The sequence below is a fragment of the Glycine max genome, chromosome 10, assembly GCF_000004515.6.
Source record: "Glycine max cultivar Williams 82 chromosome 10, Glycine_max_v4.0, whole genome shotgun sequence".
Classification (NCBI taxonomy): Eukaryota; Viridiplantae; Streptophyta; class Magnoliopsida; order Fabales; family Fabaceae; genus Glycine; species Glycine max.
In genome coordinates this window covers 41,372,538-41,394,688 of record NC_038246.2, presented here as the reverse complement: position 1 = coordinate 41,394,688, position 22,151 = coordinate 41,372,538, and the positions used below count along the sequence as shown (strand labels likewise).

Sequence of the window (22,151 nt, the reverse complement as noted above, 5' to 3'; positions counted from 1 at the left end):
AAAGACTGAGAGAGAGTGCACCGGGTTGGCTTCCACCTTAAAATTCCATTTTAAAAAAAATAGAAATGTGCAGAAAATGAAAATGAAGGAAAGAAAAATACATTTTACAATTATAAATGAGAATCTAAAGTTGGAATCAGCGTTTTAATAGTATGTTATTAGTTGGTCCTTGGTGGTTATAATTAGACTATTTACCAACTGTTACCAAAGATGACTATTGATTATAATATGTAACCATACAACACAAAGAGCGATAGTTGACTAGACTGCTTCTTCGGACATTTGAATCAAGTGGAGGACGTGATTGGATTGCATAAAAGCTGTTAAGCAAAACATAGTAATTAACTTCAAGTTGCTCACAACAACTCTTCTGAAGATGAACATATGAAGGGGGACTGGACAATGGAGTATTGGAATATGCTACATATACTATGAATGTCAAAAGTTAAATATATTTAATTCATCTAAATAAATAATTAATTATCTTTATATATAGGGGATTGTCAAGTGTGAACTTGTACAAATTGGTTTGGAAAGATTAAGGATAAGGAGATGTAGTAGGATTTTAAAAGATTCTTCTATAGTAAAAAAGTTATCTTTTATAATTTAGATTTTCAGTATATTTTTAGTGAAGTGTATAAATATTACACTCATCTAACAATATTCTTGAAACTTTTTTAGATTTTTTTTTTGTTAAAAGTTTATTTTTGTTCACAATATTTTCTTTTTTCGTTGAAGATATTTTAGACATTAATTATTACAATATTTGTTCCTCTTTTTCTCCTAATTTTACGCATTCTCTCCTCATCCAATACATGAATCTTCATCTCCAATATTACATGAGAGCCATAATTTTGAACAAATTGTTCCAATCCAAAACAGGAACGAAAACATGTTAATACAGGGACTTCATGATTATCATCAAGCGAAGTTAGTAGTTTCAACTTCAAACCAACATATATGTTTGCAAAAATTTAAATGGAATTTGTCAAACGAAATCGTTTTCTCTTCAACATCTTAAAAGAGCTTTGATAAAAAGAGAGATAGTGATAGAGAGATCATTCAATTCTTATTAAAACAGTAAACATGAACTTAAATTCGAGTACTTTTCTTTTGTGGAGCTGAAATATTTTATAAATAAAATCAATACTTTTAAATAAAAAATATTAATATAGATATAAATCGCTGTGCTGGAAAGTGGGAATAAGATGCATTCTAAAAGCAAAGCCACTAACATAAATTAGTAAACACTAAAAAATATGTAAAGACTAATTATTATATATGGTAAATAATTATTTTCGTCCACGAATAAATTCGTCATGAAAATTCGAATTTCAAAGCAATATACTAATTATCATATATGGTAATTAAATATTTATTATAATGTTATACTTGTAACTATTAAAAAATAAAATAAATAAAAATTAAATTATATTTTAAGTAAATAATTATTTTCATCTCTAAATCTATCAGGTATGTTCTTTTATTAACGCTTATGGACAAAAATTAACGAATAAATAAATTTATCATATTTTTTTATTTTTAGAGATTAAAATTAAAATTCTCATCTTTTAAAAATAAATTTATAAGTATTATATACATTTAAAAACGAAAATAATTATTTATTTTAATTTTATACAACTATACAAGTACCGACAATGTAACCCGTAAACAAAAATATCATGTAATGCGCGATCTTTTTCAAGAAAGAATTATTAAGGCAAAGCTATTGGTACCATTCACTGAGTCTTGCACACTACAGGAATTGGATCTTTTTCGCGTTTTGCTGATTATCTTTTTCTGAAGTTGGGTAGAATCTGGAAACAGAATATGCAAAGGCATATATTAGTTAATTAATTGGCAATCATTAATATTTTACTTCTCTTTCTCTCAACGCACTATCCAATCACACCTGCTTGCTGTAAATTGAAGAAGCAGTCATTGAAGACCACCTAGCCAATTTTGGCTTCACTTTAATTTCCAACAACATTCACGGATTCCAAATGACCAACGGTGTGTGAGCCTTCTCTTATGTCGTCTTATTTTTTCATACCAATCGTTTCCATATTTTTTATCTACAAAACTAACCATATATGTTTTTTATCATAATTTTTTTTTCGGATGATATTATTGATACAAAATTGTTTTTACCATAAGTATTAATTAATCTTTATCAAGAATCATGAATACCTAAAATACCTAAAATAAATATTTTTCTTAATATAATTTATTTCATATCTAAAAACTAATCAAAATTTAAACTCTAAATTACTTGATTAAGAAGTATAAGTTATTACTATTTGTACCAAATAATATTAATTTTTTTTTCATATAATGAGTGATATAAGTGCCCCCTAACTAAAAATGACATTAAACAATTTCATTCTAGGTGGTTCAATAAAATTACATAATATTTTATACATAAAAATATAAACAAATAAGTGTAATTTCATTGGACCACATAAAATAAGATTGTTTAACCTTATTTTTAATTGGGTTAGTAAAAAAATCCCATATAAACTATTTTACTTTTACTTTAAAAATAGTGAAATTGAAATCTTCTTTTTTTTGTTAGTATTTATTAGAAGTGTTCGTTGGATTAGAATTTTTTTAATATGTCCATTGGATTAGATGAACATGATAGATCCAATAATTATTAGAAGTCTTTATTTTATTTATGATCATAAATATTTTCAGTGAAAAGTGAATTTAAATAAATTAAAATTCATAATTTGGTAAAAAATATTTCTTTTAAATAATTATTTTATACCTAAAGTTTAAATTCAATTCTTGTATAAATCTAAAAATTATGTTTTTTCTCTCCAAAAACTAATTAGAAAAGTATTTTTTATTTCACCAAAAAAATAAGTAATAAATATTTTTACTATAAAATTACCTAAATCAAATAAAGATGGTTGGCTTTATTGGTAATTGAATTTGATGAGAAGCTTTTCGGTCTAACAAGATATTCCAAACTCTCGATGTGTCACTGGGATAGGGTTAGGGGAGGTTTATTTGTATTCCGCGATAGAATAACGACAAATATATAGTACGTAAGTACAAAGTACTAAGGCGGCTGCTTTATTTTTATTTTTTGTATTTATAAGAAAAAATCATGTGCTTATGAAGGAATTCTGATCAGATATATATTTAATACAACTAATTAACATTTATTTTATCTGTCAAAAAAACAAAATTTATTTTAAAACTATTTTAATGTTATTTCAAAATTTTAATCAGTCGTACTTATATATAAATATATGAATATTATACGCATGTGAGGAATTGTTCACGTTAGAAATAATGAGAATGACCTTAGCTAGTTGTTGCGAAGAGTATGAATAATGATCTAAATTTTAAAAAAAAAACAATAATCAAGAGAAGTCAGAGGCAAACGAGGCATAATAGCACGCGCGTACATAAAAATACAATAAATTGATGAAATGATTGAAGAAAAATTAATTGGAAGTGGTAGATCAAGGTTCTCGTGAATGGTGAGTAATGTTAGTTGAATATTACTCGAACAAATGATTTTATACCAAAGTTATCAAGCGTTGCATCATCCTTACAGGTCTATCTTTATTTACTTACGTCATATTAGTACCACTGTGAGTTAGTACATTACTATTTGGTGGAATAAAATTACATTTGCTACTTGCTAGTATAATAAAATGTTGCACGATAATAGTCGTTATATGAAACCAAATATTTTTCATTCGTTCTAAAGTTTAGGTGGTTCACTGGTTCTCATGCTGACCCATCGTATATCTGGTAGCTATAAATATAATAATTATAATTATATATTAAATTAAAAATATATTTTACACCATGCATTACATAAACTCAAACATTAAATTTTATATTCAAGCATGGAGTATTTGACTATTTTATTCTTTAATTCACTACGTCATTGCCTATAAGTTGTTTAAACTTTAAACCCTGCAAATAAATATGTTGGGTTTTCAACAGAATTAAGCTCAGCTAGGTTGGTTTACATGATGACTCAACACTATCACTATAATCTTTTTTTTTATTATTGAATTTTATAATTAAATAATTCAATTTGTTGAAGTCAATTATCTTGAGTTATGAATGTAAAAAAAAAAAAGGTTATTCAATTTGTTGAGTCCATTAATGAATTCTCGCAGTGTCAATAATTAAGTACCATTTCCTTGAATTTTCTTGTAAAAATCATTGATAATTGATTTTTTTATACAAGAGAAAAAAAAATCTTATTATAAATAGTCAACATTAAAATAGCGAGTTTTGCAAAAGTAGTGTTAGTTTTAAATTTTATGTGACTTTAATTTATTTTTAAATTTTTTACAATTGATATATAGCTGTTTAGGGATTAGGGTTTTTCTCATGCATTTCCTCTCTTTTTCGTTAAAAAATATTTTTCTCATGCATGTCCACTCCACATATACATACGCTAAAGAAAGATAATTTATTTAGAAGGGGAAAATAGTATACATTTTCGAGAGAATTTTTAAAAACTATTTATTTTAAAATGTAGTTACTAAACATGTGTTTGAATTCGGGAATCGAAATTATTTATCACGTCCGTAAGAAACTAATAATTGGCTTTTTTTTTTGTGTTTTAGAATATTTTCTCATTAAATGTATTCTAATGTTTAGTTTATATGTATGAATTCTGGAATCGACACGTCTGTAAGAAATTTAGTCACCTTTTAGTCATACACAAGTATACAGTTTCAGTGCAAATATATTTTATCACCAAATTAAGGTGGCGTCTAAAGTCAATTAGCTGGTAAGTAGTGAATGAGATCTTTTCTGCTGTTTGGTATGATAAAAAAAAAGAAAAGCAATGGTTAAAATTAATTACCATACCTACATGGTTTTATGTAAGTTAATTGCATGTAATCCCCGAGTTAATTAAATTGTGGAAAATTAGAAAATTCCAAGGGTACGTAGGATGTGTGATTATTGAAGAATAACCTAATGGTTTGGTCTTTGGAACCATTATATGTGCCCGGTCGAATTACCGGAAGCGTTGACGGGTAGAGTTTTCATCTCTGTTTTGTCATGGAATGTAAAACTTTATGTTTGGGTTTTATGCAGCACCAGTTCAATATAGTGTTACTTTCTCCGTCATGCATTCCAATAGGATAGCGTGTATTAATTAATGGCCACGGTGGTGTTTAGATTGTTTGAGTTATGTTCTTTGTACTATTTTTTTTAATAGTTTGGATAATTTTTCTCATAAATACTTACAAAAAAACAATAAAATAAAACAAATTAAGCTTTTTATTAGAATTAATATATATATATATATATATATATATATATATATATAACATTACAAATAATATAATAGTTATTAAAGTTATATCATATAATTTGAACATTTACATATATATATATACTCATTCAAATTTTTTTAATTGATAAGTGGGGTGTATATATAAGTTAATTTAACTTAATTATATATAGAACAAATGTAATTTATTTTACCTTTTTATTACCTTGCGATAAATACTTACGAAAATTTTATTCAAACACTGTTCATAATTCATTCAAAATGCAAAACCAATAGTTGAGTCTAGATAAGAATATTAGTGAAAATAAAAGTGTAATTTATTACTAATTATTAATAGACTCGATCGATCATGATCAAATAAATTAACAAAGAAACATTTGGTTATAAATGTAATCACACTATTTTTTCATTGGATTTTATAAAAGTATAGCTGACTCGGAACATTAGTATTGACAAGACATGCATAGATCACACATGTCTTTAGTGAACAAATATCAGATGTTTTCACTTTCTTTTAATTGTTGGTCAAAATGCCAGATTTCTTCGCATTCGATCACCTAAAAAAAAAGAGTTGAGATTGTTTGCCATTTTTTGAATAAACATGTGTCTCCTGATGAATTATTAGCCTTTGTGACTGTAGCATGAGCAGCATATTTTTTTTAAAGAAACGACCCATTTTATAGCATGCATGTCATTATCTTATACACAGTGGTACTAAAACAATGGTCTATTAATTTCTAAATTATTCCACAGGTATCTTAGTCTGTTTTGCTCCTCGCCCCTTTTGTTCTCTTCCTAAACTATCATTTATTGGCTTCATATATATTAGTGGCTCCCAATCAACCACTAACGAGAAGACTCATGACAATTACGAACTTATTTAATTATTTATTTATTCAATTCAACACATCTCTGTCTATCTTTCGTATAAAATAAGTTTTGTTTGTTTGGTACGTTTTTTAAAATTAGCTAGCTTGATATAGTAAATTGGAATTATAAGATGCACACAGTTTATGATTGATAAATTGTCAGGAAAGAGCCGGAAAACATTATTAGTATTTGATGATTAAGACCTTCCCCCTATTTCAATTCTCACCATTAGCTTTCGGAATAATTAATTAATAAGTATATGTTATAATATGTGTTGTTTATTTTAAAAAAATGCTACTTGCATACTTGTTTATTTACTTTATTATTTTTATAAGTTATACTAGAAAGTGAGTAAACGTCTGAAGGTCTAATTGGAATGAAGTATACAGATGATAGTTCTAATTGTGCGGAGATAGATTTTTGGGATAAAAAAATAATGTTTGTATATTATATAAGTCTTCAATTATACTATAGTTTGATAATATATAGGAAAGGTCGAAAGGATTCACCATGGATATGTTCTACACTATCTACAGAGACTAAACTCAAGAAAAACTTAAATTGTTTAAGGCTGTAACGGTAAGATATTTTTCTATAGAAATATATATACACACAGAAAGATTATCTCACTAGGTCAATTTAATGATGGGAGTTAAAATAGTTTGCACAAAATGTTAGATTTTAACTTTGTTACTGCTATTATATATACACTAAAAAGTATACACCGAAAAATGCTAGCAATTAATTATTAGTTTGGTAACCAAGATATGCTTGATATATATAGGTCCTATCCTATCATATGCATATTGTAACAAGTTATTTATGGTGCTAATACTTAACATACCTCTTATTCTATTCTATTATTGGTTCAATATATTTCTTATTCTAAGAAAGAATTGAATTAAAAAGCAACGTGAGATGATAAGATCCCTCAATATTTATTATATAAATAACATATATATATATATATATACAAAACATATAATATATATAATAATGAATCTAATAGAGTATAATAATCATGAGAATAAAATATGATTTTAGACCATTATTTAATTATAAATTATTGTTGATATAATTTTAAAGATAATTATTATAAAGATTAACCTACATGATATCATGATGAGTTGTAATTAGATAATATAAAATTATTTCACATGGTTAATGCATAGTTTTTTCTCTCAATATAATATGTATGAGAGTGATAATATTATAAAACTAACATTAGTATTAATATTACATTGAAAAGTTAAAGTGATATATATTAAGAGTATTAGTGGAGAAAAATAATTAATATTACGTTGAAAAGTTAAATATGACACTTATTTTGAGACAATTTTTTTAAAATGTGACACTTATCAGTTAAAAAAGTATTATATTTTCTTATATAATTTTATTGTAATTGAATATGCACAAAAGGTTTTGAAGAATTTTTAATTTTACATGCCTAAAGCTTAACTTATTTAGGTAATTAATTAAGTTTAAATTAATTTATTTTGATCTCAAATTCACATGTAATTTTAAAGTCCTCAAAGTATTATCTGCTTAGGTATCTGATAATTGTTAGAGTTTTATCATTGTAAAAGATGTCTCGATAGATTGAAAAGAAATGATGTTTATAAATAATTTGTGATCTCAACTTCTAAATGATGTGAGATTTTATAGCTACCGAAACAAAATTAAAACTTAATGTGCTTATTAATTGATTAAATATATTTGATCAATTAATTCATGAAGGCTCATTTAATTTACATCACTATTTTTTAAGCAAGATGTTATAAAATATTGAAGTAAGCACAAGCTGTGCCTAATTCAGAAAAACTAGCTAGCACGAAAGTTACAAAAAGAGTATATGAGTAATTGAGTATGAGTACTCCACCTCAGCTACCCAACAGACAACGATATGTCCATTGCAGACCAACCCAAAACCTCATAGTTAGCAAAAGTAATACGCCAAAAGAAGTTAAATGCACGAAGTCTTAATCAATCTAGGCTGTGCTGAAGGAAATATAAGATTGATGGAACAAGTGCTTGAAGAAGGATAAAGGTAAAAGAAAATTAAAGATGAAAGAGATTATGGGATTGAATTTTTCTAATTGACATTTCTATCAAAAACTAATAAATTAACATTTGTTTTGTTGATAAAAAAATAAATCTAAATTGCATTTTCACGTGTCATTATTACGTGATACGGCAGCGAGCCACCTGGTGTATGTTTCCGTTTGCACATAGTTTTCCACACACACTTGATCATATATACGAAGCTAATCTGAATGAGATAAAACATGCCGCAGGCAGGTCTGTTGTCGGTTTTTCTTTCTTTCTTTCTGAGTAGCAGCTTCATTTTCTCCACACACAAACATACTCACATTTCCACCTATATATGTGTTTGAGTTGCGGCTACAGTGAAGCCCTAATTAAGTACTTCCTCTACCAAAACATCCATTTCGTTTACATCACTAATGAAGTTTTCTTATTAAATATTTCTGTATGCTCTACCACTGTCGTCCTATTTGTGCTTAAGTTAATAATGCTCCACTTATTTCACCAGATTCTAATTCAAAGATATCTACCTAATGTTCCACTTTTTATTTCTTTAATTCAAGATTATTTGCAATTTTTAGTTGTTTAATGTGCATGTATAAATTTAATATTAGCACATGGATATATCAAAAAGGAATTAATAATAAAGAAGATAAAGTTGGATTAAAGTTTATAAACTTAAATTTGAATGGATTTTATTCTGTAAAGTGATATTACAATAGCAAACTTCGATTTGCTTTTAATTGTGAAACTTGATTTTAGGTCAAATTGTAAGTGTGTAAGGTACTTTTTAAGGGAAACGAAATATTCATCAAACTAAGTTTATTGGTCAAATTACATAAGTTGAAAGAATTTAAATGGTAAATGTAAGGTACTCTTAGACTTGATTAAGGTGGGGTCTTGATATTGGTTCAACTCTAAGGTTGATTTTTTATTTTTACCATGGTGTATGAATCCATTATCATGTATCTACATGTACTCAACGCTTTCAGGTTGATGAACATGGGTTTGAGTAGCCTTTGTACTTATTTTTAATAAATTTCCTTTACTTATAAAAAGGCGGCAAATTAACTGATAAATAGTTCAAATTTGCATTTTAGGGTTAGATTTAAAAAGTTTGTTTACTAAGTTGCTTAAGTTTATGATGACAGCATGAGCTAAGAAAAAATACATTTAAAGTGATATGTAGATACCTCAAAGGGTTAACACAATAATATAAGATTCTATTGCGTCACATGATTGAGAATTATTTATTTTATAAAAAGTTATGTGTTTAATTTTTATCGTTTAAAAGATTCTCTTATATTAATGACAATCATATCTTACAAATGAAATTAGTTTTTGATTCTGAGTTAAAAAATACTCATGATCTCTGACAAAATATATAATATATATATATATATATATATATATATATATATATATATATGAGGATATAGATACATGTACAATAATAAAACATGCATTAAATTTTACTTAAAAAAAGGATAAAGTGCATTTTAAATCATTATTTGTAAAACTAACAACTGAATATAATAATAAAGTTAACTATGTTTGCAACAAAGTTTAAATTATATTTATAATTATTATTATTATTATTATTATTATTATTATTATTATGATTTTTAAAACACACATAAAGTAAAAAGAAGAACAATTTTACGCTTAAATAAAACATTCATATTAATTTTCATCATCAAATTATATTAAAAAATTTGCGTTAAAAATAATTCACTCAATATATTTAAAATTTTAGTTAAAATGGAATTCATCAAATGATATAAACACCCATAGAAACACGTACTAATTAAAGAGGAAAATTGACCTACAGGCTACAGCTTCTAATTAACTTTTTTTAACATGGTGAAACATTTTCTTTCATCGGAAGTGATGATTTTTCAAGCAATGATCACGTCATCAAGGCGAAAATATCTTGATTAAAGAAAGTGATTTCTTTTTGCTATACTAGATTAAAAAAAGAACGTAAATGTGAAGGGTGATCAACTTCGTGTCGCTTTAATGGTTGGAATTATTTGACATTCTCGTAAAGTTCGACCACTAAGAAGATGTTATTTGATGGCAATGTCCACTAGAATGAGAGTAATGGATATTATGTCATCGTCATGTCTAATGTCATTTCTCACTGCTCACACTAATACAATTATTTTGCTTAACTATGGACGTTGGAGGATAAGACGAGCAATACATTACAGAAGGAACATTTGAGTAATCAAGTGGTACCTTTCTATTCTTTTTTAGTCTTTTTAAGGTTTTGCATAAAAATTAAAAAATGTATTTTTTTAAATAGTTATGAAGTTTTTTGTTTTATTCTTTCATCTTTATCCCCACAATAAATACATATTAGCTATTTTTTATTTCCACTTTCATAATAAATGTGCAAATTAATTAAAAATTGGATGAAAAATAAGGATATAATTAAATAAAATAAATTAATGGTATCTTGAACTTTAAAAATGACAAATAATTAAGAACAAACATTATCCACAAAATAGACACTTAAAAAGGAATCGAATGAATATATGCTTTCATAGTTTGATTAATGCTAGCAGTTAATTATGAAATTTCTTCTTGTGATATCCTTTATAGACTCTTATTAAATTGAAATTTTTGTCTCCTTTATAGTTTTTTTTTTTTTTTTTTGCCGAAATCCCCTTTATAGTTATGTCATATGATAAAAGTTTAGTTTGAATTAAAATATAATATTTCTTTATCTGATGTTTTCTTTTTTACTTGAAATATTAACTTTAGTGTTAGTTGGTTTTGATCAATCAAATATTATCTCATTCAAATTGTCTCCATTATCTTGTAGTTAATTGTTAAGGCTCGATGAAACTTTGCCTTCAATTTCTGGAGATTGAATTGAATTGACAACTTTTATTCTTCCTTGTTATTCTTATTTTGAAGTGGAATATGTTAAGACTACCATTTTTGCTTTTCTGTCAAGACTAATGATTCTTTATTATTTTGGTTTTTAGCTCTTGATTTTTGTTGAAACATTTGTACCTACTTTTCAATTTATTTTTTTCTTTTTGGTTCAAATAGACATCGAACTTTTTATGCCATTATAAGATTTTTGGGCTCTAAGTTGGCCCAACGAAATTAGAAAAAGCACCAAAGTAGGATAAAAAGAAAAAACAAATTGGCAGATGCTATTTACTAATACACTCCCTCTTTATTTTTATTTATAATTTCCCCCCTAAAATACCCTGGTTCCAAAAAAATTACACTCCCCTTTTCGCCTCTTTGACTCATTGTACTTTGAATATGCTCTCCTATGGATCCTCCCCATGTATGTCCCATTAAAATTGCTCTTCTTCTCTTTGTAATTGTTTTGAGACCAACTCCTCTTCTTCAATAAATTTACCTTTACCTCCCTTTTATGCACATTCCCATTGCTGTAATTTGCAATTCCCCTACCTATTCATGAAAGCATCCTCAGTACACTTATAGTTAATTCTAAGCTCACCCAATCACTCACTAGCTTACAATTGAAATCCAAATAATGAAACATCTTATCTCTTATATAAACAAAAAAGCCCCAAATAAAGAAATAATGCCTACCTTGGCTGTCTCTGCTCTCCTTCTTACTACTATTCCCATAATAATCAAAATCATGATCTTGTTCTAGAAGCACAATGATTGAAAAAAGTGGAGTAAGACAGTGAGTCTTTGTTGTTTTTGCTTTGTGATCTATGCATTGCAAAGCAACTAGGACGCAAATGAATGAACCCTATTTCTCTTTTGATTAATTTCTGGAAATCAGGGTATTTTGGGATGAAAAATTATAAAATCGGAAAAGGAGGGAGAGTGTATTAGTAATTTCTATACCTATAAAAATTAAATAAATATTCGAGAGCTTTGGTGTATGCCTATGATATATTATTGGGCAGAGACTGGTTGGGCTAGTGAAGCCTAAATGAACTTTTCAAATAAAATGGGCCATGAAAGCCTGTGTTTGGAAAGTGTTGCCTAGCGTACAATTTGCACTGGGCTATTATTTTTAAGAAAGAGTTAATTATTTTTTTAGCCTCTAATTTTTTTTTAAATCATCAAACATTACGGTGCTGATGTGTGATATTAATTTTATTATATTTATTGGTGTTTTGTTTTGTAGGAATTAATTACTGTCATAAATTATTTCAACACTAAGTTTGGTTTTTTGGATGTAATAATAGAAAAGTGTATAAAAATTGACAGATAGATCACCCTTAGGGTTACTCTTTCTAAAAATGCTGCTTACTCTTGCTAAAGAAAAGTGATAAGACAGGTATGCTGGATTCAAGCGGACTTAATATCGAGTATCAAACATATCTTGGATCAAAACATAAAATCACATATCAATTTAAATCACCTCAATTATTAGGTTCAACTTAAATATGTTTTTAGTTTTTTAAATTATTTTTTTTAATCTTAGAGAAATGTTTTTTTAATCCCTCACAATAGGGTTAACCAAATAAGAAATGTTAGTTTTTAATTTGTGACGAGTTTTGATCTTCATAATTTATTTTTAATTTAATTACTCTTTCTAAAAATGCTGCTTACTCTTGCTAAAGAAAAGTGATAAGACAGGTATGCTGGATTCAAGCGGACTTAATATCGAGTATCAAACATATCTTGGATCAAAACATAAAATCACATATCAATTTAAATCACCTCAATTATTAGGTTCAACTTAAATATGTTTTTAGTTTTTTAAATTATTTTTTTTTAATCTCAGAGAAATGTTTTTTTAATCCCTCACAATAGGGTTAACCAAATAAGAAATGTTAGTTTTTAATTTGTGACGAGTTTTGATCTTCATAATTTATTTTTAATTTAATTACTCTTTCTAAAAATGCTGCTTACTCTTGCTAAAGAAAAGTGATAAGACAGGTATGCTGGATTCAAGCGGACTTAATATCGAGTATCAAACATATCTTGGATCAAAACATAAAATCACATATCAATTTAAATCACCTCAATTATTAGGTTCAACTTAAATATGTTTTTAGTTTTTTAAATTATTTTTTTTTAATCTCAGAGAAATGTTTTTTTAATCCCTCACAATAGGGTTAACCAAATAAGAAATGTTAGGGTTAACCAAATTTTAAAATATAATTTTTGGAGGTTAAAAATCCAAAAAATATGATAAAAATCCTCGAGTTTGAACAAACATCTCCAAAGAAAGGATTTGACTCCTCTAAAATAAAAATACACTTTAGAATATAAAGTATAATAATAATTGTTTATTAATATATTATTTTTTAAAATTATATTTAATTTTAAATTTATATATATATATATATATATATATATATATATATATATATATATATATATATATATATATATATATATATATATATATATATATATATATATATATATATATATATATATATATATATATATATATATATATATATATATATATATAAAATGATTAATGATGCACTTTATATCTAGAATGCAGTTTCTCACTTCATTGTAGGCCAACTCCAGGTTATCAAATATCTGTTTCATACGAAATTTTCAGTCCAAAGACAGTGTGTTAAATATAATATTTTATTTTTTAGTTTTTAAAGTAGGATTTAGTAAATAAGTTGGTTTCCTAAGAGTCAGTTCTAATAGATTAATCTAGTCAATAAGTGGTTCCTGGTATCTTTAAGGAGCAAGTTAGTTTTAATATTATGTATTGGTAATGTTTTGTTATCTAATTAATTTATCTTTTACTATTTATTATATCGCTTCTGAAAAAAATTTAAATTAGAATAAAATAATTCAATTTCTCAATCATAGATATTGTCTCTCTTCTCTCCTCTATTTTTTATAATTTCTTTCACAAAACCAACTAAACGTTTATAATCTCACAGTCACACGACACGACCAAATCTACTGCAATGCAAGAGAAAATGTCTCTGTCCGTGTTGTCTGGACCGCATTTAACGTAACAACCGAGCTATATAACTTTCTTTCCAGGAAAAATCTACTGCAATGCAAGAGAAAATGTCTCTGTCACTGTCACTCATTGGTCTAAACTTTTCAAACTATATAATAGTACAATTTATTAGAAGATAATCCTGAACTGAAACCATATATAGAATTATTGGAAAATGCAACTTTCTTGGTATTTTCCTGAAACCATTGACTCGCTCAAGTCCTCTCTATCCCCATGACCCCATGTATCTTCCGTGCCAATAAAAATAAAGCACCAGTAGCAATCAACTTTGCTTCTCACTTCTGTGTTTGAAGCTTCTGTGAGGTATGTATGTACAACACTCTCTTTTTTCCTTCCTATTGCTGACTTGCTGCTACTAATATGATGTTTGAACTATGGCTATAAGTGACTTGCAGTTCCTTCCTTTAAAACATGTGTCTTTTAGTTGAAAGGTTGCATATATATAACTTCTCCTTTTTAGTTAGTCATTGGATCATGTCTCGATTCTACCAAAACAGTAATGAATTATGTCTTCACTTGGAGATTTATGAGTCTAAAGTTTTAGTTTTTAGCCCTTTTTTCCTTTCCGTTTTATTTACACATCTTGAAATATAGATGCCATTGTACTTGGCATGTTAGAATTATGGTTGCTGCAGCTTCAGTACAATTTCTTAGTTTGTCTATATCAGGGTTTCTTTTGCTCTTCTTAAATTGTCTGTGGTTGAGTACCCAAAAACTCAAAAGTGAAAGTAGAGAATAATAATGTGATGAAATAAAGGATTAAAAATACTGAATTACAGGACCAAACATGTATTTAAACCTAAAATAAACGATGAATTTTGAGAGCAATGGAACCTCTTCATTTCAGAATTTTATTTTTACATCAGGAATGCCTCAGTTTTTATGTTTAAGAAATATCGATAAAATCATGACAATTATGATGAAATTGATTTTCTCCCAGTTAGAAGAATTTCTGAAAGTCTGCTATACTCCTTAATTCTTGTAGCATATGTTGACGGCTTGTATCTTGATAAATTAACTCCCTGATTGCTGCAGATATTGCCATGGTCTTGTAATTTTTGTCAGATTGTTTGTTTATCTCGATATCATCTCCATCAATCAATCCTCTTAGCATTTGAACTCTCTTTGACAGCTTGCTTATTTGATTCTATAGTCTTGTTTCCCTTGCCAAAAAGAAAAAAAACGTTTATGGACAATTGTAATTTATATTTTGTATCCTCCATCCGATGGGATAGAATTCGTTACAACTGTTGTTGTAAGCACGAATTACTACTTTCAATCAACTTCACCGGTAAAAGTTTGAATTGAATATAATAGTTCATTTAGGATTTTCCAAGCCAACAGCAGCAACAAGTATCCAAGACCTCAATATTACAAGTTATAATTTCATATATTCTTTGATATATTGAGCATGATGTATATTGCATGCACAGTAATCTAGAATTAGATAGTTGAATTATTCATTTAGTCAATATCCTTTTCTTCTCTCTGTTAAATGGACTGTTCTAGAATTAATGCATAATATTTTTATGCTTTGTGAGAGGATTGATTTTGAGGAATTTTATTCCAGGGGAAAAAGAGATGCAGTTTGCAGGTTCAATAGTTTCAACTTTCAGGCAATAGAAAGAGTTCTTTTTACACGGTTTGAGTTGAGAATCCAGTATAGACTTTCCGCTATGGCAGCAGGATTGGAACTCATACCCATAGGTACAATTTTGACAGTGGTAACTAACCAAGTCTTGAAGACGGCTCATGCAGCATCTGATGTTCTTATTGGTAAAGAAAGCTTCAAGGCCCTTTCGACACATCTATTTGATATTGAGCCAGTGCTAAAGGAATTACAGCTTCAAGAATTGAATGACTCTCAAGCCGCAAGGGTTGCTCTGGAGTCTCTTGAAGCAGATGTTAAGAAGGCAAACAATTTGGTTGACAAGTATAGGAACCGTGGCCGTTTTTACTTACTGATTAAGTGTCGATCCATAGTTGAGGAGGTTGAACAAGTCACAAGGGATATTGGAAAGTCTCTGGCTGCATTGTCTATTGCAAATACTGAAGTCCTATCAAGAATTTCTGATCAGGTCAATAGACTACAAAATGAGATGCAAAGGGAGAAGTTTGAGGCTTCACAATCTCAGATTCAAATTGTTGACAAGTTGAACCAGGCACTTAAAGAACAGAAACATGATCAGGCTTTTGCGAACGACATGCTAAAGGAGATAGCAAGGGCAGTTGGGGTGCCAGTGGAACCCTCAGAGATAAGCAAAGAGTTGGCCAGCATTAGGAAGGAAAAAGAAGAAGCTTCCATCCGGAAAGAAAGAGCTGAATGTGTTCTTTTGGACCAGATCATTCAGTTACTCTCTCGGGCTGATGCAGCAAGGGATTATGAAGAAGTGGAGAGGCGGTACTTTGAAAGGGTTAAGGTGATAGAGAGATATGATTCAAGGGAAAAACATATCCCTCCACTCAATCCTTTCCATTGTTCTATAACCAGGAATGTTATGGTAGATCCTGTTAGCCTTTGTACCGGTACTACATGTGAACGATCTGCTATTGAAGCTTGGTTTTGTGATGGCAACAGGACAGACCCAGAAACTAAAGAGGTTCTTGAAGATACTACCTTGAGGTCTAACATTCCACTAAGACAATCCATTGAAGAGTGGAGAGAACTTAATTACTGTCTGGTCATAAGGTCTATTAGGGAAAACTTGTTATCATATTCTGACCTGCAAGAATCCCTGAGCCAAATGCAGACTCTAGTAAGAGAGAATTCGATTAACAAGGATTGGATTTCTATAGCAGAGCTTACTGACATTGTGATCTCTATCCTTGGGAGCTCTGATGACAGAGAAGTGAAGATGAAGATTTTGATAACTTTGAAGGATGCTGTAGAGGGGAATACAAGAAACAAGGTAGGCAAGCTGTTTCTTTTTCTTGCTTTAGTCAAACCACACACTTCCTTCAGGATTTCCAATTTATGATTTAGAGGGATGAATGGGAGAAGCGTAGGCATAACGAAAGTGAAAAAAAAAAATATTTTTTCTTGATTATGCTGTTGCTTATATGTTTTTGGACATGATGTTTTTTAAAAGGTCATATGTTGCTCATTATGGCTCGCTGATTTCATGTCAACATTTTCTATGTTGAAGTTTCTCTCACTTCTTTCCTGAATGGGAAGTGTACCAGTTTTACCTTTGAGATAGGCTGGGTTCCTTTTTATTGCTACACACACATCAAAATTTAATCTATATATTAATTGAAACTCAACATTTGCATAAAATTTTATAGGAGAAAGTGGCTGAATCTCAAGGATGGGATAACATTATTTCCTGCTTAGGGAGTGACTCTAGCACTTCAAAGGCAGCTATTGATTTGCTACATGAGTTGCTTCAAGAACAATCCGGGTGGAATGAATGTCTCTGCAGAAAGCTTTCTGAAAATCGCACTGCAGTTCAGTTCCTTGTTGCCCTTCTGAAGAATCATGTCAATCATTCTGCTGAGGTTGCAGAAAACATTTTGATGAATCTTTTTGAACTAAATGATGAAACCATTACTATTGCTGCTAATTTTGGCTGGTATAAACCACTTGTTGATCGCATGATTCAAGGTAAGAAGATGGATTATTTTCAACTTGTAACATGTTTATTGTGATATAAGAATCAAAAGATGAACATTTCTCATTATATTGTATATATAATTGTCACTACACAGAAGGCAAGGATGCCATGTCATCTAGATAGCCAAAGAAATACAGAATTATCCTATGTTGTTAACTAGTACACTCTAAGTTCCTTTGTTGGAAACATGAAATGGATGCTTATTAGAACTTCAATAAAATAGTTTGTAAATATCATCGCTTCTTAAGAAACGGTTTTAGAATCTCTTCCTATTCCATGTTCTTTCTTAATGACACTTCCCAACTTTGGATAAGAACTCTCAGTAAAAAATACCTCCTGGTCCTTGTAATGCCTATGAAAAATTTCAAGTAATGCATATATCCTCCATGAAAAAATTGACTTGCTCAATATCACATGGTAAATGTTCATATACTTTCTTATATTTATGGTGCACAATAATTCATCTATTTTGTTGTGGACATAGTCAAATTAGGACAATCTTTTTCCTTTAGTTTGTATCCTATAGATATTTGTTGCACCGGTACCAAATAAAGCAGTTGGTCCTGACTTATTACAATCCTCTAGACACTCTAGTAACTAGTAAGTTGATCATAACGAGTTATTTGTTCTTTATTTTCACAGGACCAGATTCAAGAATATCAATGACAAAAGCCATAGTTAATTTGGAGTTGAAGGATCCAAACTTAAAACTCCTTGGCAAGGAAGGAGCTATACCTCCTTTGCTAGAAATGCTGTCAGGCAATATTGAATCAAAAGACTTGTCGTTATCAGCCCTGGTTAAATTAGCAGGATCTCATGCCAATAAGGGAATTATTGCTGCATCTGGAGGAGTCCCTCTTATTATAGATTTAATGTTCTCTCCTCAGTCACGGACACTAATTATCATTAAATGTTCTGAAATCATTGAGAAGCTTTCTTCTGATGGTGATGGAATTGATTTCTTTGTTGATGGAGAAGGGAAACAACTTGAGTTGGATTCCATCATCGCCAATTTGCTAGCTTTGCAGCAGACTTCCAACTCAGGTCACAACATCCGTAAGCCTGCACTGAGTGCACTTCTTGGAATTTGCAAGTTTGAGACTGGTTTGGTTAAGAAAGCAATTCTTGCAGCCAATGGTGTATCTCTAATTCTCCCACTCCTTGATGATTCTGACTCAGAAATCAGGGAGACTTCCATAATTCTGCTCTTTCTTTTCTCTCAACATGAGCCGGAAGGAGTAGTTGAATACCTCTTCAGGCCTAGAAGGCTTGAAGCCTTGATTGGATTTCTTGAGAATGAAGAAAATGCCAATGTGCAGATAGCTGCTGCTGGTTTACTGGCTAACCTGCCAAAATCCGAAAGAGAACTCACTATGAAGTTGATTGAGTTGGGTGGACTCGATGCAATCATAAGCATTTTGAAAACTGGGAAAATGGAAGCAAAAGAAAATGCTCTCACTGCACTCTTCAGGTTCACAGACCCTACAAATATCGAGTCACAACGAGATCTGGTTAAGCGCGGAATATACCCTTTGCTTGTAGATTTTCTCAACACTGGTTCAGTCACAGCAAAAGCAAGAGCAGCAGCATTCATTGGTGATCTTTCTATGAGCACTCCAAAACTCACAGTTGTTCCCAAACCAACTGGTTGCTGGCTTTTCAGATCATCGCGTGTTCCGTTATGTTCAGCACATGGGAGTGTATGCAGTGTGAACACCACATTTTGTCTTTTAGAAGCAAAGGCTTTACCTGGCTTGATAAAGCTGTTACATGGGGAGGTTCATGCAACTGCTTGTGAAGCAATACAAACACTCTCCACATTGGTTTTGGAAGATTTTCCTCAAAGGGGAGCTCGTGTCTTGCATGAATATAATGCAATAAGGTCCATAATGGACATTTTGAACTGGGGAACTGATTCTCTAAAGGCAGAAGCTCTAGGACTGTTGGAGAAGGTGTTTGTGTCAAAGGAAATGGTAGAATACTATGGAACAACAGCTAGATCACGTTTAATTGGTCTCACTGGCATGAATATATATGGGGATGGACACCTTAGGAGAAAAGCTGCCAAGGTACTATCATTGCTTGAACGCTACTCAAAGTCATCATCATCTGCAATCTCAGGAGTTCCGGAGTGAAATTCTAGTCCTTTTAAGTTGTAACTGTTTGTTTCAACTCTATTACAAGTTCTCATAGGAAAAGTTTCTGTATAAATAATTATAAGAGAAATTAGTTTTTGCTGCACAATAAAATTAGTTTATGCATAAATTAAAATAAGTATTTTATACAAGTTTAATAAGCTAATTTTAGTTTATGAGAAAAACTTATTTCATTTTTTCTTTCTATTTTGTTCTCTAATAAATGCATATGGAGAAGTTTATTCAAACAAATAACTTTCTTACTTGTAAATTACCCTACTTAGATACATGCCACGCAGTTTTCCTTGGCTATTATGGCTTCGACCAAATGGCCAATTCTTCAATAAATTCTCTCTTTGTATCCTCACCTTTTCTATTTTTTTTTTGTTGCATAAAAATCCAATGTAGTACTATTAATCAATGTAAAAAAGGAAAGGTTTTGCGCAACTTGTGCTGTGTAATTAAATCTCCAAACCTTGAAAAGTGTAACTCATTAATAGCCACATCCGTTGCTCCCATATGTTCAAATTTCTAACTGTCAATCTTCAGAGTTATGCTAGATGCCAGTTATATCAATACGTGTCTGCCAACTAGCTTGTTTATCCTGTTACTATCATTATTTGTTTAACATGGGACCATGCCCCAACTACCACCCGTAAGAAATGGGAGGATGCTATTACTACTTGATAAGCCAAAACTCACTAAAGGTAGAAGCAAGAGACATTCATATAAGTGAAATATATACTAGCTACACATTCTATAATACATTTTTTTAACATATTTTTATTATTAACCGAAATTTATTAAAAATTCCAAAATTTTGTGGGTTATATTTAATGAGTCTCAAATTGTCAATAAGTTTTAACCAATTATAGTGAGTATATTAGAAAAATTGTGTTTGAGTGTGTTCCATCATTTTCTTAGTACAAATTGCCGTTACTTTTTTATTTTCAATATTAGATTTGTGTAGTGGGTGGGGGACAAATTGACCAAAGGTAGTGAAAGGTGGAAGATGTAACTCTCTTACCAATTGGTCGAAGCCGTAGTTGATGGTCAAGTGCAACAATTTCTGGATCAACCAAGTTATACGGCTTAAGAACCCACTTGGACTTGCAAAGGGAGGATAGTGGCCCAAAGCCAACATGGAACACTAAGATATACGTTACAAAGTTCCAATCATTCGTATACAACACGAACACTTCCCTCGATACAATATGTATGAAAGATCTCTGCGACACACCAAAATTTAATATTGTCAGCAAGACAGCTAGTACTTTATAGATTGCAAGTTAAATATCATGTCAAGATCCTTTGTATATTTCACATTGATAATGATAATGGGGTGGCCGTGCCACTACTAACGCCAACGCGTTGTGCTTGGACATTTAATGCACTTAAAGAATTGGTCAAGACAAAAATCAACTTCTGGCCCTTATTGGCTTATTCACCTTGCAATTCATTGATAGAGAAGTCATTTTTGGAGCCTTTTGTCCTCTTTGTTCTTGTAAGAACCGTAATTTATATGCAGCCTATTAAGGGATCTGGATTTAACTTGTCAATATTACTTGTTTAAACGGAGATGAAATCATTAACATACATAAATAAAGCTCCTAGATTTATGTAATTTCATTACCAGAAATATTTTTTATTTAAGATTAATTTTGATACACTATTTAAAAAAATATTATTTTGTGAATCAATTATAAATCACTTAAGATTTTTAAAGTAATTATTATAAAAATTAAGTCTTTTACCAAACATAATAAATCACAATGACAAACATGTACACTATTAAGATTTCAGTATTGGATATCTTTATAAACCTAACTATACTTGTTAGAATAGACTTTGATATCATATATATTATCATAAAACAATTATTTTGAAAACATGGAAATAATGTGGGTTGGGAAATTTGATATCACTCATCAAATTAGAATTACAGTTATTTTGATTAAGCAAAAATTTGAATTTCATATCATTCAATTAAAGATAATAGCATTAATCAAGGATTTGTTAGTGAGTATCAACTAATTGTCCATGTGTCACTGACAAGATTATAGCTAATGAGGTGGTTTCAAACCAAGATACAACCAATCATGTTAGTCCAAATGTTTAGTTAATGCATAATATAGAAAATAAAATATTACATAGGTTAAACTACACATCCTTCTTTTCTGATTTTTTTTTTCTAAATAAAACTTCAATACGTAAATATAAGAAACTTGCGATTTTTGTTTTGGTTGGTA

At 29.4% G+C, this 22,151-nt stretch overlaps 1 protein-coding gene across 3 annotated transcripts; it reads left to right on the top strand.

Moving 5' to 3' along the window:
• Window positions 1–14,281: 14,281 nt before the first annotated feature.
• On the top strand, window positions 14,282–20,269 carry LOC100783638 (U-box domain-containing protein 44). Of its 3 annotated transcripts, none has more exons than XM_003536157.5 (4): window positions 14,282–14,456; window positions 15,724–17,062; window positions 17,439–17,757; window positions 18,410–20,269. In XM_003536157.5, the coding sequence occupies exons 2-4, from the start codon at window positions 15,830–15,832 to the stop codon at window positions 19,900–19,902; spliced, it is 3,045 nt and encodes a 1,014-aa protein (XP_003536205.1). In that variant the 5' UTR covers window positions 14,282–14,456; window positions 15,724–15,829; the 3' UTR covers window positions 19,903–20,269. The 3 variants fall into 3 exon arrangements, with proteins under 3 accessions (XP_003536205.1, XP_006589259.1, XP_006589258.1); XM_006589196.4 differs by having other exon boundaries at window positions 14,282–14,460; XM_006589195.4 differs by lacking the exon at window positions 14,282–14,456 and adding an exon at window positions 14,484–14,584.
• The last annotated feature ends 1,882 nt before the right edge of the window (window positions 20,270–22,151 follow it).

What these genes read in the sequence shown, in the direction of transcription:
- LOC100783638 (XM_006589195.4), top strand. Translation starts at nt 14,565, where the DNA reads ATGTGTCTTTTAGTTGAAAG. An exon ending in ATGTGTCTTTTAGTTGAAAG is followed by an intron (nt 14,585 to 15,723) that starts GTTGCATATATA and finishes ATTTTATTCCAG; the next exon opens with GGGAAAAAGAGATGCAGTTT. An exon ending in TGTTGATCGCATGATTCAAG is followed by an intron (nt 17,758 to 18,409) that starts GTAAGAAGATGG and finishes TTATTTTCACAG; the next exon opens with GACCAGATTCAAGAATATCA.